Source organism: Rana temporaria, chromosome 1 (assembly GCF_905171775.1).
Source record: "Rana temporaria chromosome 1, aRanTem1.1, whole genome shotgun sequence".
NCBI classification, from domain to species: domain Eukaryota; kingdom Metazoa; phylum Chordata; class Amphibia; order Anura; family Ranidae; genus Rana; species Rana temporaria.
This window is the reverse complement of record NC_053489.1, coordinates 469939036-469953686: the sequence shown is the minus strand read 5'-3', so window position 1 is coordinate 469953686 and position 14651 is coordinate 469939036. Positions and strand designations below refer to the sequence as shown.

The 14651-nt window shown below is 42.8% G+C and overlaps 1 protein-coding gene across 32 annotated transcripts in view; it reads left to right on the top strand.

Annotated features, from left to right (window-relative positions):
• ANK2 (ankyrin 2) overlaps positions 1-14651 on the top strand; it is a 711894-nt gene that overhangs the window by 431335 nt on the left and 265908 nt on the right. For 17 of the 32 annotated variants that reach the window (XM_040328906.1, XM_040328889.1, XM_040328880.1 and 14 more), the window contains exon 1: positions 5991-6624. The exons of 3 other annotated variants lie outside the window; for them this stretch is intronic. In XM_040328906.1, coding sequence (XP_040184840.1) covers positions 6490-6624 — 135 coding nt within the window. In that variant the 5' untranslated portion in view covers positions 5991-6489. Of the gene's footprint in view, positions 1-5988; positions 6625-14651 lie in introns of those variants that run through there. 12 more of the 32 variants (XM_040328844.1, XM_040328730.1, XM_040328804.1 and 9 more) reach the window with 3 other exon arrangements.

The window sequence follows — 14651 nt, the reverse complement described above, 5'->3', positions numbered from 1 at the left end:
TATGGAAGATGTGTGTTGAAATAAAGAAGGGATGCTTAACCTTTTGAAGAGCAAGGGCCATTTTAATGATTTGTTAACTGTTTGCGAGCCACAATGACCTATGGGGTTCTACCGCCCCCCCAAACCGCAAATGTAAATGTGCCCTTACTGTCCTGAGCCCGCTTTAAGGCTGTTTTCACACTGATGCGCTGTGGTTTGGTGTGCTTCAAGAATGTGCACCAAACCTACAGGATATAATAGAAGTTTATCGCTTAGTGCAGCTAACCTGCAGGAAAGCCGCAAGTGCGGTGCACTGCAGCTCCTGATCAGTGTGAAAGCACTTATAAGCCTTATAACCCTTTTTTATGAGTGCTAATCTGCCCATTGAAAACGTGCAGCGTATGTGATGTTAATTACACTGATCTTTTCTCCTTCCAGCTTCTGTTGGCATTGCTCTCCAGGCTGTTAGAAAGGTCCCAGGCAAAGTGCAAGTATCACTCTGCCTGGGACAGCAGCCAGTGTTGGAGAAAGCACTGCTCCCTTTGTGGCTGCCTGTTTCCTCAGCTGCCGGCGCCAGCTCAATGCACTCTGATGCTCTCTAACTGGGCTTGCTGATTTGCCATCCCAGAGCATGGGCACATGCTTCCCTGGTTTGAGGTTGTGGGCCACAAGTTGAGCACCCTTGATATATGGGCATGCTTATGGGTTGTAGAATGACTGCTTCTATAGTCCACTCGTATAAGAGCTTTTGGTGCAGATAATCAACCTTAGATTGTACGCTCCTTGAGGGCAGGGACTGATGTGGATGTATAATATATATAAGAAGCACTGCGGAAATTGGCAGTGCTATATAAGTACCTGTAATAAATAAATAAAATCAATAATTTGGTGGTTATCTCACCTTAAAGTGAGTCTTGATTATGACAATCGGACAAATCATGACTCTGATCTCTTTGACCTATATCAGCCTTTCTCAACCGTTTTAACACAGAGGAAGGCCTCGTACACACAAGGTCCTTGTCAGGCTTGTCGAGAATCTTGTCAAGCTTTCTTTGCGTACACACTGTCAAGACAAAATCTCGTTGACGCGGTGACGTACAACACGTATGACAGCACAATAAAGGGGAAGTTCAATTCCACTGGCGCCACCCTTGGGGCTGCTTTTGCTAATCTCATGTTACTGCGTGTTAAGTAAAAGCTTGGTGAGAGACGATTCGTGCTTTTCAGTCTGTTACAGCGTGGCGAATGTGCTATCTCCATTACGAACGCTGCTTTTATCGAAGGTGCGCTCCCGTCTCATACTTTATTCTGAGCAGGTGCGGGTTTCTAAGCATACACACAAACATGTTTCTCATTGTAAACCAGCCCGATGAGAAACACGAAGAGGAAATTGAGACTCCCGACGAGAAAAAAGAGAGCATGTTCTCTTTTTTTCTCGTCGAGATCCAAGACAGTTTTCTCAATGAAAAACATACACATGACTGTTTTTCTCTGCAAAAATGCTCTGCCAACATTTTTCTTGATGGATTTTGCCAAGGAAAACGATCGTGTGGACGAGGCCGAACACTTGAAATATCTTTCCGATCTCAGAGAACCCCTGCTAAAAATGACTATATCTACAACACACTTGTGGTCATTGGAAATAATTGCCTCCTAACAGATAGCTAAAAATGTCAATGGTGTCAGTGGGAACATATCTAAGAGACAGTGGTTGCTCATTGTTTAAGGAACCCCCAGCAACCTCATTCAAATCAGCAAACCTATGCTTTTCAACCTCTCCTCCTCCAGCTATTCTTTATCGTTTTCCTTCTGCCTCAAAGGAATAAAGAGCTTTTGTGTCAGGGATCAATGTAATCAGTTTGTTATATGAAGAAAAAAATGTACTGCTATCTGTACATTCATCCATATTAGCTATATGGATATCATAGCATTAGCTCATCATATTGTTGCCATGCAATTTTTATGTAGTTTAAGCAATAGTATAATGCAAGAAAATTTGAAAATCCATTATTTTATTGTAAGATGCTTTACAAGTTAAAGCAGAGTTCCGACTTAAAAAAAGTCAGCAGCTACAAATACTGCAGCTGCTGACTTTTAATAATCTGACACTTACCTGTCCCACAGTCCAGTGATGCAGGGGAACAAAGCCCCTCTCCTCTCCCCCTCATTTCCACGGCACCGGCATTACTACTGTGGGCGCTCAGCTGTGGCTTCGCGGCTGGGCATGCGCTGCGAATGCGTGAGCCGCGCTGTGCACTGTGACTGGCCGGGCAATCATCTGGGACATGTGACATGTCCCAGATGATTGCCGAGAGGGAGGGGGGAGAGGTGAACTTCTTTGAGGAGCTGCAGTGCCCCAGGAGGAAGTGGGAGATGGATGCCTCTAAAAAGAAGGTTTCCGCTCCCACCCCACCTTCCCTTAAAGCGGAAGTTACATTTTTTGGTGGAACTCCACTTTAATTGCGATGTTGTGCATTGAAAAAAAAATCCTGCATGCTGCATTTTTTTTCACATTAACCCCCTCTTGTCAAATACAGAAATATAGTGTGTTTTGGTATGAACAAGCCATCTATTGTCAGAATAAAGATTGCAATTTGCAATTCATGCAAATTGTTGTTTGCATGCAGCCTAAGTATTTCCACTTCTGCTTTTATAATGATCAAAGTACCGTACATATAAAGTGGGGAGATAACAATATCTAGAACATTTTTGGCAGTCAAAGCTTTCTTATACGCGAGCACTGGACTTGAACAATCTTTTTCAAGAGCAGCAAGTTTGTCAGTCACTGCTGTATTAAATTAAGCTGCGCTGGACTGCAGAACCATGAAGGAAAATTCAGAGGTCATTCATTACTCTAAAAATAATCACTATCGTGTCACAATTGCATTCCCAGGATATGTCAATTGTTTCCACCACAGAACCAGTGATTAACCATTTCAGTGAATGAATCATTTTTTGGTTTGTTTTGTTTCCTAGGTATTTTTTTTTCAATTGTTTGTTGTTTAACTTAAAGTATGCTCCATACCTGCAAGTATGTAAGGTTCTTACAGGATATATTGCTTTCTTTAAAATGGAGCTAGACTTGAGCACCCACTGTATATCCTTTAAATAGTGTGACAGAGTTCATTTGTTAATAATATAGCACCTACATTAGGCAGCATTATAATGCATTTCTTTTGTATAGGCCTGCTTGGACATCCATTCCACATCAGACATATTGGTGAAGCAATCTATCTGTGGACAGCGTTTCATGTTTCTAGACCCTGCCCCCTTATAACAGGCAGGAGTAGGCGGTTTATGGTTTATGTCTATAATGGTATAACATTTCTCATAGGCTTTTGTGAGGCTAGAGGAAAGGTGCTTCCCTAGGCACTGTCCCATGTGACTCAGGCCAGCCATACAGGTTAAAGCCGAACTAAAATCCTGCTTTCAAAAACTGCAAGCAGAGAGGCCCCTTATTGCAGAAGAGTTATACAATGTCTCTTCTGCAGTAAAAAAAAAGCCTGTTCGCAGTCTGCTTTGGGATGTGCCAAATGTTATACCTCTGATATTGGGGTCTATAGAGTACATAAAAGTTCTGAATCTTCCGACTCAGCTTTAAAGTATAACTAAAGGCAATCTTTTTAGCTTTACTTTTGGATTGAGTGCAGAGGAATTAGAACCCCTGTCAGTTTTTATTGCTGTCTGTGCCCTTATTATGGAGATTCACCCTCTCTATTTGTCCTGTTTACCATTATTATTGAAAGTGAAAGTAAATAAAATCCCACATTTAAGGTTGTCCCCAGAAAAGAGGGCAACAATTGTCCAATGGGGACTTTAGTTCTGGGGACCAGCCCCAAGGGATTCCCTTAATTTAAAGGGATTTCTTCTCAATTCCTGTTTGGAAATGGGACAGGAAGTGAATGTATATGTCCCCAAATGTGACACAGATGGCAACAAAAACTGACTGGGGTTATAGCCCTTACTCTATCCAAAATTAAAAGTTTGCCTTTAGTAATACTTTAATTGGTGATGGCATTTCCAAAAAAATGATAATAATTACATTTACAATACTTAAAGGGGTCGAGGTCTAAGGACGCCAAATGTATGACACAGGAGCATGCCCGCAAGGTAACCCCCTCGGGAGAGAGCTTCCCAGAGGGGGTTATCTATTGCGGGGAGGAGCTGCGAGAGCCGCCGTGGGACCCAGAACAGGAGGATCAGGGCCACTCTGTGCAAAACGAACTGCACAGTAAAGGTAAGTTTGTTTAAAAAAAAAAAAAAAGTGAAACTTTAATATCACTTTAATTCAAGATGGAGCCAGTAGTGGAGCTACAGTACAAGTACTGATATGACATACAAGCTGAATGCCAGGCAGCCTTTATAGGGATTATTGTAGGGAGCTAACCAATAGAAATATGCAATAACAGTGATTTTTAATATGATAGTTGTATATTAAAAAATAACATTTGTTATTATTTTCTGAAGCTCTGCAAATGAATAGATACTGGGCAAATATGATGAAGATGATGGCTACAGTTATTGTACAGTTGTGTCCTATGTTGTAGTGCAATTAGTACATACAGAGATTATTAATCAATTTTTTTAATGAATCAGGACATGTACTATAACATTTTTTTGCAAGAAGACCAACAAACTTGAGCATCATTTGCCCATTGTTCTTCATTATGGTGGTTAACAGATGAGTACTAACATGCAAAGTAAGTGTTTGAAGAGAAAAACTTGCGCGCTACTATGTTCTAATTTTTAAGTAAATATAAACCATCAACCTCCAGTGAATATAGTGAAAATAAAAAAAAATATATATAGTACATGTATAGTGACCGTGAATTAGCTGCATCCACTGTAGTGTACTCAAAAGACACTGCGTAATAATTGTAAAAGAAAAAGATGGGAATGGTGCGCTTATTCAATCACGTGCCATAAAATAATATACTCAAAGAAAAAATATGATGAGTATCCAAACATACAAATAAATAAATAAATGTGAATAAAGTCCAACTAAAGCCTAATGGTAGGAGTTAGTTCATATAAAGGCAAAAATCTCATAGAGATAACTTGATAGAAGAAAAAACAGATAACACATCTATCCAAGCATCGACTGTTAAATTTATGAATTGGCCGCTCAGTATATTACTTTATGGCACATTATTGAATAAGCGCACCATCCCCATCTTTTTCTTTAACATGCAAAGTAAACTAACATTTGAAAGTAATGAAAATGTAATAGAATTTTTCAATGCTTAAGAGTTTGATTAATGTATTATAAGAGATTCGTCCAAATCAAAAAGGGGAAGATAATTTAAATGTAACACTCAAATACATATTTCATGAACTTTGTTGAATGACCCAAAGGTCAAACACGGCTCATCAGCAGGATTCCTTATCTGACTATCTGATGAGCCTTGTTTGACCCTTGGGTCATTGTTGGAGGTGAGCGGCCAATTCATAAATTTAACAGTCGATGCTTGGATAGATGTTTTATCTTTTTTTTCTTCTATCAAGTTATCTCTATGAGAATTTTGCCTTTATATGAACTAACTCCTACCATTGGGCTTTAGTTGGACTTTATTCACATTTATTTATTTATTTGTATGTTTGGATACTCATCGTATTTCTTCTTTGAGTATATTACTTTATGGCACATTATTAAATAAGCGCACCATCTCATCTTTTTCTTTAACATGCAAAGTAAAGTAACATTTCAAAGTAATGAAAATGAAATAGAATTTTTCAATGCTTGAGAGTTTGATTAATGTATTATAAGAGATTTGTCCAAATCAAAAAGGGGAATATAATCTAAATGTAAAACTCAAATACATATTTCATGAACTGTGTTGAATTTACTTTATACATCTTATACAATTACCATCTAGCTCTAGCTATTTTGCTTATTATGTTGTTGCAGTGGGTGTTATATGAATATTACTCATTATGTGATAACTTAAGTAAAAAGAATAGCAATGCCTTTTATCAGATATATAAACTTTAGTTTATTTTACTTGAAAACATTTGGATACATTTGTACGTAGATAGGTTGTATAATGTGACAATCCATTAAAGACTTTAATACAGTGATGTGGGAAACATTTAAGACATCAGTAACATTCATTACATAAGCAGAAAGGCAGCGAGTACAGAAAAAAAAAGAAAAACATGGCACACAGTGAGTAATTCAATAGGGCTCACATGTAGGGCAGAGGCATTTCATACTCCATGTGCTGAGAAGACTGACTGTGTACTGAAAAGCAGCCCCCTCCTAACCCTCATTTACATGCATAACTGGCCTAGTAGGTGTAAAAATAGACAGGCTGTGCCTGAATTGGAAATGGTCACTGTATGATGTCTGCAGTTGCTAGAGATGAATTCCACAAGTGATTCTAGAATGCAAGGACATAGACTGCACAGTGGATCTTGTGGACTACAGTATAGAGAAGAAGCCCCGTTTGTCTGGATTGCACGTGGATGACTGACACTGCTGAGAACCACATAGCTTAGGGCAGGAGAGTTATGGGCAATGCAGCGCTTTGCCAGACCTGTCACACTGGAAAATCAATTGGTCATGTTGGGAATATCACAGAGCTAGAGAAAATTCTTGACTATTATGGATACATCAGTGAAGAAAGCTCAGAGCAGGATGTAATGGTAAGTGCATGTTTATGGAGAGGGTAGCTGTAATTGTCAACTTGATCATAAGATAGATAGATAGATAGATAGATAGATAGATAGATAGATAGATAGATAGATAGATAGATAGATAGATAGATAGATAGACAGGGGGTTATTTACGAAAGCCAAATCCACTTTGCACTACAAGTGCAGTCGCTGTAACTCTGAGGGGAAGATCTGAAATCAGGGGAAGCTCTGCTGATTTTATTATCCAATAATGTGCAAGCTAAAATTATGTTTTTTATTTTTCTTGCATGTCCCCCGCAGATCTTCAGCGACTGCACTTCTAAGTAGTACAAAGTGAATTTGCCTTTAGTAATTAACCCCCATAGTGTTCGTGTGTAATAGTGACAGACTGGTCGGACATACAGTAGCTAACTTTTTTGTAGATGCTTTAAAATTAGGGAATCCAATATTCAGTGAGCTGAACTTGGATTTGTTTTGCCAAACTCTCATACCTTCTCCTAAAAACCTTTAGAGAAGGTAGAAGGCCCCCTGCTGGCCAGGTTAAATTAGGACAAACAACATAAATGGATGCCTGCTAAAAAAAAAAAATATTAAAAGCCAGCAGCTACAAATACTGCAGCTGCTGACTTTTAATATTAGGACACTTACCTGTCCTGGAGTCCAGCGCCGTCTGCAGCAGAGGACGAACGATCGCTCGTCACTCTGCTGCCCCCCGCCATCCTCGGTGAGGGAACCAGGAAGTGAAGCGCTCCGGCTTCACTGCCCGGTTCCCTACGGTGCATGCACGAGTCGCGCTACGCCTGCCGATTGGCTCCCGCTGAGTTCTGGGAGCCGAGTTTTCCCAGAACACAATGGGGGGGGGGGGGGTGACGTCATGCCGCAGTTTACCCGAGACTGTGTGGCCGGAAGTGGTGCAAATACCTGTCTTTAGACAGGTTATCTGCACCCCCCTCCCCCTGAAAGGTGTCAAATGTGACACCAGAGGGGGGAGGGTTCTGATCAGCGGGAGTTCCACTTTAGGGTGGAGCTCCGCTTTAACTTCTTTCATCTAGGTTCATTCATACCAGTATATAAGATGCATATCACTGTGTGTGTAAGGTTTTTGCATGTGATAGCAATGAGTTGTGCCTGCAATATTAAATATAAAAGTAAAGACCTTCTATGCCCTATTTTGGAGCATTAAAAACAACATTGGTCATATATGGACATTATTTAATATGTGGAAATATATGCCTTAAAATGGTTACACAGGCTTAAGGGTTTTCACCTTAATGCATTCTCTGCACAGTGCAATTTATAGTCAAACAAACACCCACAAAAACGTATTCACCAATTTTTTGGGGGGACTGCGTGATGTGTAAGCAAACTGTGCAAATATTGCCCTTGTAAGAGTTGAACCTCAGATCTGTCCTGCAAGGCACCATTGTGTTACTCAATGTTCATTAACAATGTAAAATGTTGCCTGTGTTAAAAGAAAAGTATGGGATATATATATATATATATATATATTTTTTTTCACTTTAATGTTTTATTTTATTGATAAAGAAATAAATTAATACAATGTACAACATAAAGCTCTCAGTACATTCCATGTCAAAAAGTCAACGACAAATAAATAGTGAAGATACAATACAAACTTCAATTTTCATGTTAGATTAATCTAGCACCATAAAGGGGAAGCAATTAAAATATAAATCGATGTCCCCGTAGGAGATCCCCTACTCAACTATATGTAGGCTGGGCTAAAGAGGGGCGGGGAACCCAATCAACGCTTTCCGTACAGAGTCTCATCCGACACCCCGTAAATGGAGCAAACTGTGTCGGATAAATGGGTAGCATAACTAGGTATTGGTAAGAGACTTCTGTGACCCCAGATAACCTAGGACCCCGCCCAAATTGTGGAAAAGAGCGCTAGACAACCCGTCCCTTCCCAAGGGACCTGTGAAGAAAAAGACCTCCCACTCCCCACCATACTCTCCCCCTCTCCCAGGGCGCTCCCATGAAAGTATTGACTATTAACAGACTAGTATGATAACTAAATCAAAGATCTCGAGGAGGAGAATGTACCAAGGTTAGCATAAAAGAAGGAGGGAAAGAGAAAGAGAGGAAGAAAGAAAGATAGAGCAAATGAGAAAGAATGATTGCCAGTAGGCTAATTAAGTGCCCGAAGGGGACAGCGCATGACCCGGCGATAGAGATACGCCAACATGTCTGGCCCAAGGCTCCCATGTGGCCTCAAAATTATCGCTTGTATTAGAGATGGAGCTGACCATTTTTTCCTGTGTCATGATCCATGAAATCTTCCCCTTAGCTGCCAAGAAAGAGACCCTAGGTTGCTTCCAGGCCGCCGCTAAAGTGGTTTTAGCTCCTATGAGCATGAAAGCTATCAGTTTTTGTATGGGTTTGGAGACCCGAGGGATCTCGGATCCCAGCAGAGCTATCTGCGGAGACTTCACCAACGGTACCCCCGTGACTTTTCTGATAAGGCAAAATATTCTGTTCCAAAACCCCCTGATTCTGGGGCACTCCCACCAAACATGAAGCATCGTGCCTTGGGCTTGGCAGTTGCGAAAGCATAACGGGGAAGATGTAGGAAACATCGCAGCCAACCTACTGGGGACCAGATACCACCGCATCAGAACCTTTGTGTTGGCTTCAGCTAATGAAGTATTTACTAAACCTTTGAAAGATTTCAAACCTACCTTGTGCCATCTACTCAGGTCCCAGGTCATCCGCAGGTCTCTCTCCCATGCCTCCATGTATGAGAATTTTGTGGACACCTCAGATAAAGCTATATATATTATAGATATTCCCCCCTTGTGTTCCGTCATTTGTTTACACCAGCTTTCGTAACTAGTAAGAGTTGCGTGTCTAAAATTGTCAGTCCAGAAGGATGACACGAAATTAAAAATTTGGGTGTACCGGGCTCTTTCCGTTAGGGGCAAGTCAAGTGTCCTCACACAATGTTCCAGTGAAAGTGGGCCCATGGGTGTCAGAAAGTCGCCTATTCTATAGATCCCTTTGTCCAGCCACCATTGGAAAGTCGAAATGTCCATCCCTATAGGAAACTGAGGGTTGAGAAAGATCCTTGTCAAAGGCTTAGTCTCCGAGACCAAAGAAGGAAGGTGTCTCAGGCCATCCCAGAGTCTGAAGGATTGCGACAATGTGGGGGATAGTATTGAGGGTCTAGTTTTTTGGGGAGACCAGAAAAGGCTCTCTATCGAAAGATTAGGGATCGCCAACCCCTCCATTTCTATCCACTCTGGTTTTTCACATTCCGCAAAAATAGCAGAAAATTGTGCTAGTCTGGCAGCTTGGTAGTATTTAAACAGGTTTGGTAGTCCAAGGCCCCCTTGTGTTCTGAGCCCGTATAGGACATTTTGTGCCACTCTATAACCCTTGCCCTCCCAAACAAATTTCAGAATTTTACTCTGTAGTGGTCTGAGTTGGTCTTTTTTAACCGCTATTGGTAGAGATCTAAACAAGTAGAGTAACCTTGGTAGGAGAGTCATTTTGACTGCGTTAACTCTACCTGTCCAAGAAAGTTTGTGTCGATCCCACGTCTGTAGATCTAATTCTAGTTTACGAAATATAGGGGGATAATTAGCCTGGTAGAGATGTTCAATTTTGGTTGTGAGGTTTATACCTAAGTAACGAATGGATGATTCGGCCCACTGGAATTCAAACAAGGGTTTCAAGTGATCGATCACTGAGGGGGGGGTGGAGATGTTTAAGGCTTGGGATTTATTCCAATTAACCCGCAAACCCGAAATCTTCCCGAAAGACTCCAGTAAGTTGCAAAGAATTGGAAGAGAGGTGATCGGGGAGGAGATATACAGAAGAAGGTCGTCTGCAAAGAGGGCGCATTTATGGATTTGGGAACCACATGATACCCCCCTAATATCCGGGTCTGACCTGATCGCAACAGCAAGTGTCTCAATCGCTATTGCGAAAATCAGGGGGGACAAGGGGCAGCCCTGTCTAGTACCCCTAGCAATTCTAATGGGGCCCGAAAAAAATCCCTGTAGTTTGACCCGTGCACTGGGTTCAGAATAGAGAGATTTCAACAATCCCCGGAATTGTTCACCGAAGCCCCAACGCCGCAAAATCTCGAAGAGGTAATACCACGATACAGAGTCGAACGCCTTTCTTAGGTCTAAAGAAAGGAGGAGTCCTTCCTGCCGCGGGTTCCCGTCCCAGCCCGACTGAAGCAGAGAGATAATATCAAGTGCTTGCCTCACCTGGTCAGGACCCTGCCTACCAGGGACGAATCCAACCTGGTCCCTATGGATATAAATGTTTATAAAAGAATTTAACCTGTTGGCTAGTATCTTGGTCAATATTTTTAAATCGTTATTGATTAGGGAAATAGGTCTGTAATTTTCAACGAGCTCTGAGTCCTTATCTGGTTTGGGGATGACTGAGATAAATGCCTCATTCAAATTCGGGTGCATGGATCCGCCCTCCCTCCCCCGTTTTGAATTAAAAAATTTAGTGAGGTGAGGGGCCAAGATTTCACAGAAAGTCTTGTAATATGGGACTGAGAAACCGTCTGGTCCAGGGGCCGAACCATCCTTAAGTCCCCTAATTACCTCTATAGTTTCTTCTGTGGAGATCGGTGCCTCCGTCAAATCTACATGACTCTCCTGTAGGTTCGGGATCGCTAACCGGTCCAAAAAGGAATTGACCTCGGGGTGTCTGGCCATCCCCGACCCCCGATATAGGGAGGTATAAAAGGTTTCGAATTCTTGCAGTATGCGTTTAGGGTTAAGGGTTGTTGTCCCGTCCCTGGTCTTAATCTTGGGCAGAGCAAATGTTCGGAACCTCGGCGAGAGCTTGGTGGCTAGCATCGTGTTCATTTTGTTCCTGTGTAAATAAAATCTAGCGCTGGACCAATTTAATGATCGTTCCGCCCTAACCGTCAAAGCTAAATTTAAAGCTAGTCGAGCGGCGTCAAGCTGCGAAGCCTGAACCGTCGTTTGGTCCTTCTTATGTTGTCTGCGCAGGGTTAAGAAATCTTTCTCAAGCCTCGTCACCTCCGCAGATTTTTCCTTCTTTCTTTTAGAGGCTATCTGGATGATCCGACCGCGAATGGTAGCTTTATGAGCTGCCCACAATATCTCGGCCGAGGTCCCTTCAACGCTGTTAAATCCAAAATATTCCTTGATGGCCCCTTCAATCTCTAAAACCACCTTAGGGTCGTGTAGTAAAGTTTCATTTAATTTCCAGTGTGATTTGTGGGGATTTGAGTTTTGAGTTTGTAGCGAGCAAACCACCATGGAGTGGTCCGAAAGGGCTGTGTCCGTTATATTAGCTTTCGTGATCAGGGGAATATGTCTAGCAGATATAAATATATGGTCAATCCTAGAGTACGATCTGTGCGGATGGGAATAGTGGGAGTAGTCCTTTTTGTTTGGGTTGAGTTCCCTCCAAATGTCTACCAGGTTATGCTGATATATCAGTTTTGCTATGTGTGAGCTAGCTCTAGATGGGCGTGTCAATGCTGTAGCTATAGGTTTGGATTTGTCCAAGCTTAGGTCGAATGCAATGTTGGAGTCTCCTCCGCACACTATCATTCCCTCCAAGAGAGGTTCTAAGGTATCAAACATAGTTTTAAAGAATTCGGTCTGTCCTCTGTTGGGAGCGTAGTATGAGATGAATGACACTAGAAGTTCATCCAATTCCCCCTTAACCAACAGGAACCTACCATTAGGATCTCTATGAGTCAGGAGCGGATTAAATTTGCAGGATTTCGCGAAAAGGATAGCCACCCCTCTCGTTTTATCCTCGGCGTTAGCCAGAAAAAATTGTGGATAATGTGCATGAAGAAAGGAGGGCGTGTAAGTGGCCGGAAAATGTGTCTCTTGTAATAAAACGACTGACATCTTCCGGGAGTGGTAAGAATGAAACACCTTCCTTCTCTTAACGGGCGAATTCAAGCCCTGAACATTGTGTGAGGCAACTCTAACCGAGTTCGGCAAAGTCGGGTTATGTGGTGAAGTCATTGGGAGAACAAAGTGGGTGCAATTTGGAACTTACCCCTTCAACATGGAGGCATGGGAGACAGCAGAGCGGAGCAGAGCAGGAACCGAGCCGAGGCCTGGAATACTATGGGCAAGGTGACACAAGCACGGACTGGCAATCAAGAAAAAAAGGTTAGTGAGAAGAGAGATAAGCGAGCAAACAAAAGAAGAGATAATACATTTTAAAATATAAAGTTTGTCCTCACAACGGACGTGGAAGGGAAAAAGATCCGTTCCACCTTCGTCAGACGAACCAATAACGTAGCCCTTAACTCGGGCTACAGGACCAAACCCCGACAGTGACATAGTCCCCGTCCAGGGATGATCTGAGGCGCAAGGCAACTGCCTCAGCCCCTATCAACCCTTTAGAGTCAACCAGGAGACGATAGCTTATCATATAATACTCTAAATGTAAACTATTGTGATACATGAAAAAAAATATACGGATCACGGTCAGTGCGGAGAACATAAAACTAGGAAACAAAACAGTCTCAATAAAAAACTGTATGGGGATTTCATGGGTCCCCAGCCACGGATAGGGTACCCATAACCAATATACCTAACAGGTATAATATCCTCCCTTAAAAACACCAAACAGAGGGAAACTCCAGAACAGTGAGCAGGGCCACTATGATGATTATTTCAGGTCTTTGTGGTATCTTTGGTGCGTCTGCTTTTGCTTGTGTGCCAGGTGGGGGATAAAGGACTTGCCGGGGTGGATCGTTTGGATGAACCTGGTGGAAAATTTGACGTGTCCATTGCTGAGTCCAGCGAGATCAGTTTCAAGGCTAGCAAAATTTTTTCTCCTTCAGATAGCGTGGTGAAGGCGTGGGTTTTGCCCTTGAAGGCGAATTTTAAGGCAAACGGAAATCCCCACCAATATTTGATGTCCTTTTGGGACAAAATCAGCAATAAAGGTTTCAGCGATCTGCGTCTTTGTATGGTAGCTGCAGAAATGTCAGCGAAAATTTGAATATCCTGACCCATGAAGGATATGCGGGGTTGCTGACGGGAAGCCCTCATGACCTCTTCCTTCACTGAGAAGTAATGGGGTTTTACTATGATATCCCTGGGAGATCCGTCCTTTCTCAGAGGGCCCAGGGACCTATGGGCCCTGTCCAGCTCCAGCTTGTGGGGTGCAATGGAGGGGATCATGCTTTTGATGAGGTCCTGGATAGCTTTAGGGATATCTGTAACGGACTCAGGGAGACCCCTCACCCTGAAATTGTCCCTTCTGGAACGATTCTCGAGGTCGTCAATTCTATTAAGGGCCACGTCCAGTTGCTCCTGAAGTGATTGTATTTGGTCGGTGTTCTGGTTAGTTCTAGATATAGTGATGTCCAATTTATTTTCTATAATCTCCATCCTGGAGCCCAGATTCTGGAAGTCAGCATGTATTTCCCTAGTAATATTAACTGCTGTTTGGGCCAGGCCTCGTTCAAGTAGTTCAGAGAACTTCAAAAAGAGCTCCCCTGCATTCTGAGGTATCTCAAGTTCTGAGTGACCAGCAGCCATAGAGACAGGTAAAGCCTGTGTTACCCCCTGTGCAGGGCCAGTATAGTGGACCAGTGGGGAGTCCGACTGGGTACCTGAGGCGGCTGATATTGGTGACAGGGAGCCTGGTGTGCCTTGGACCAGCATAGGAGTAAAGTTTAAGGTGGCAGGGGCGATCACTTGCCTCAAGTCTGTGCTTCCTTCTGTGTGAGGTAACTGTGGCTGAGGCGCGGCCGCCATCTTGGATTCGGCCTTAGTTTCCAGCGCCGTGAAACTCGTCCCCAGGCCCCTCCGGACCGCGCTGCTGTACATGGGGAGCTCGACCGAGCGTTCCCCTATCGATTCCGACCCTCGGGGAGCTTGGCACCGCCGTGAATCCGGTGCTAGGGCTGACGTGGGGCTGAGGCAGAGCGGAGCTCCTGGCTTACGCGGCCATCTTGGACGCCTCCGCGCATGCGCCCCCTATATATATATTTTTTAATCATACTTTCTTAGGTGGAATCAGCATCGGCCCGCTGC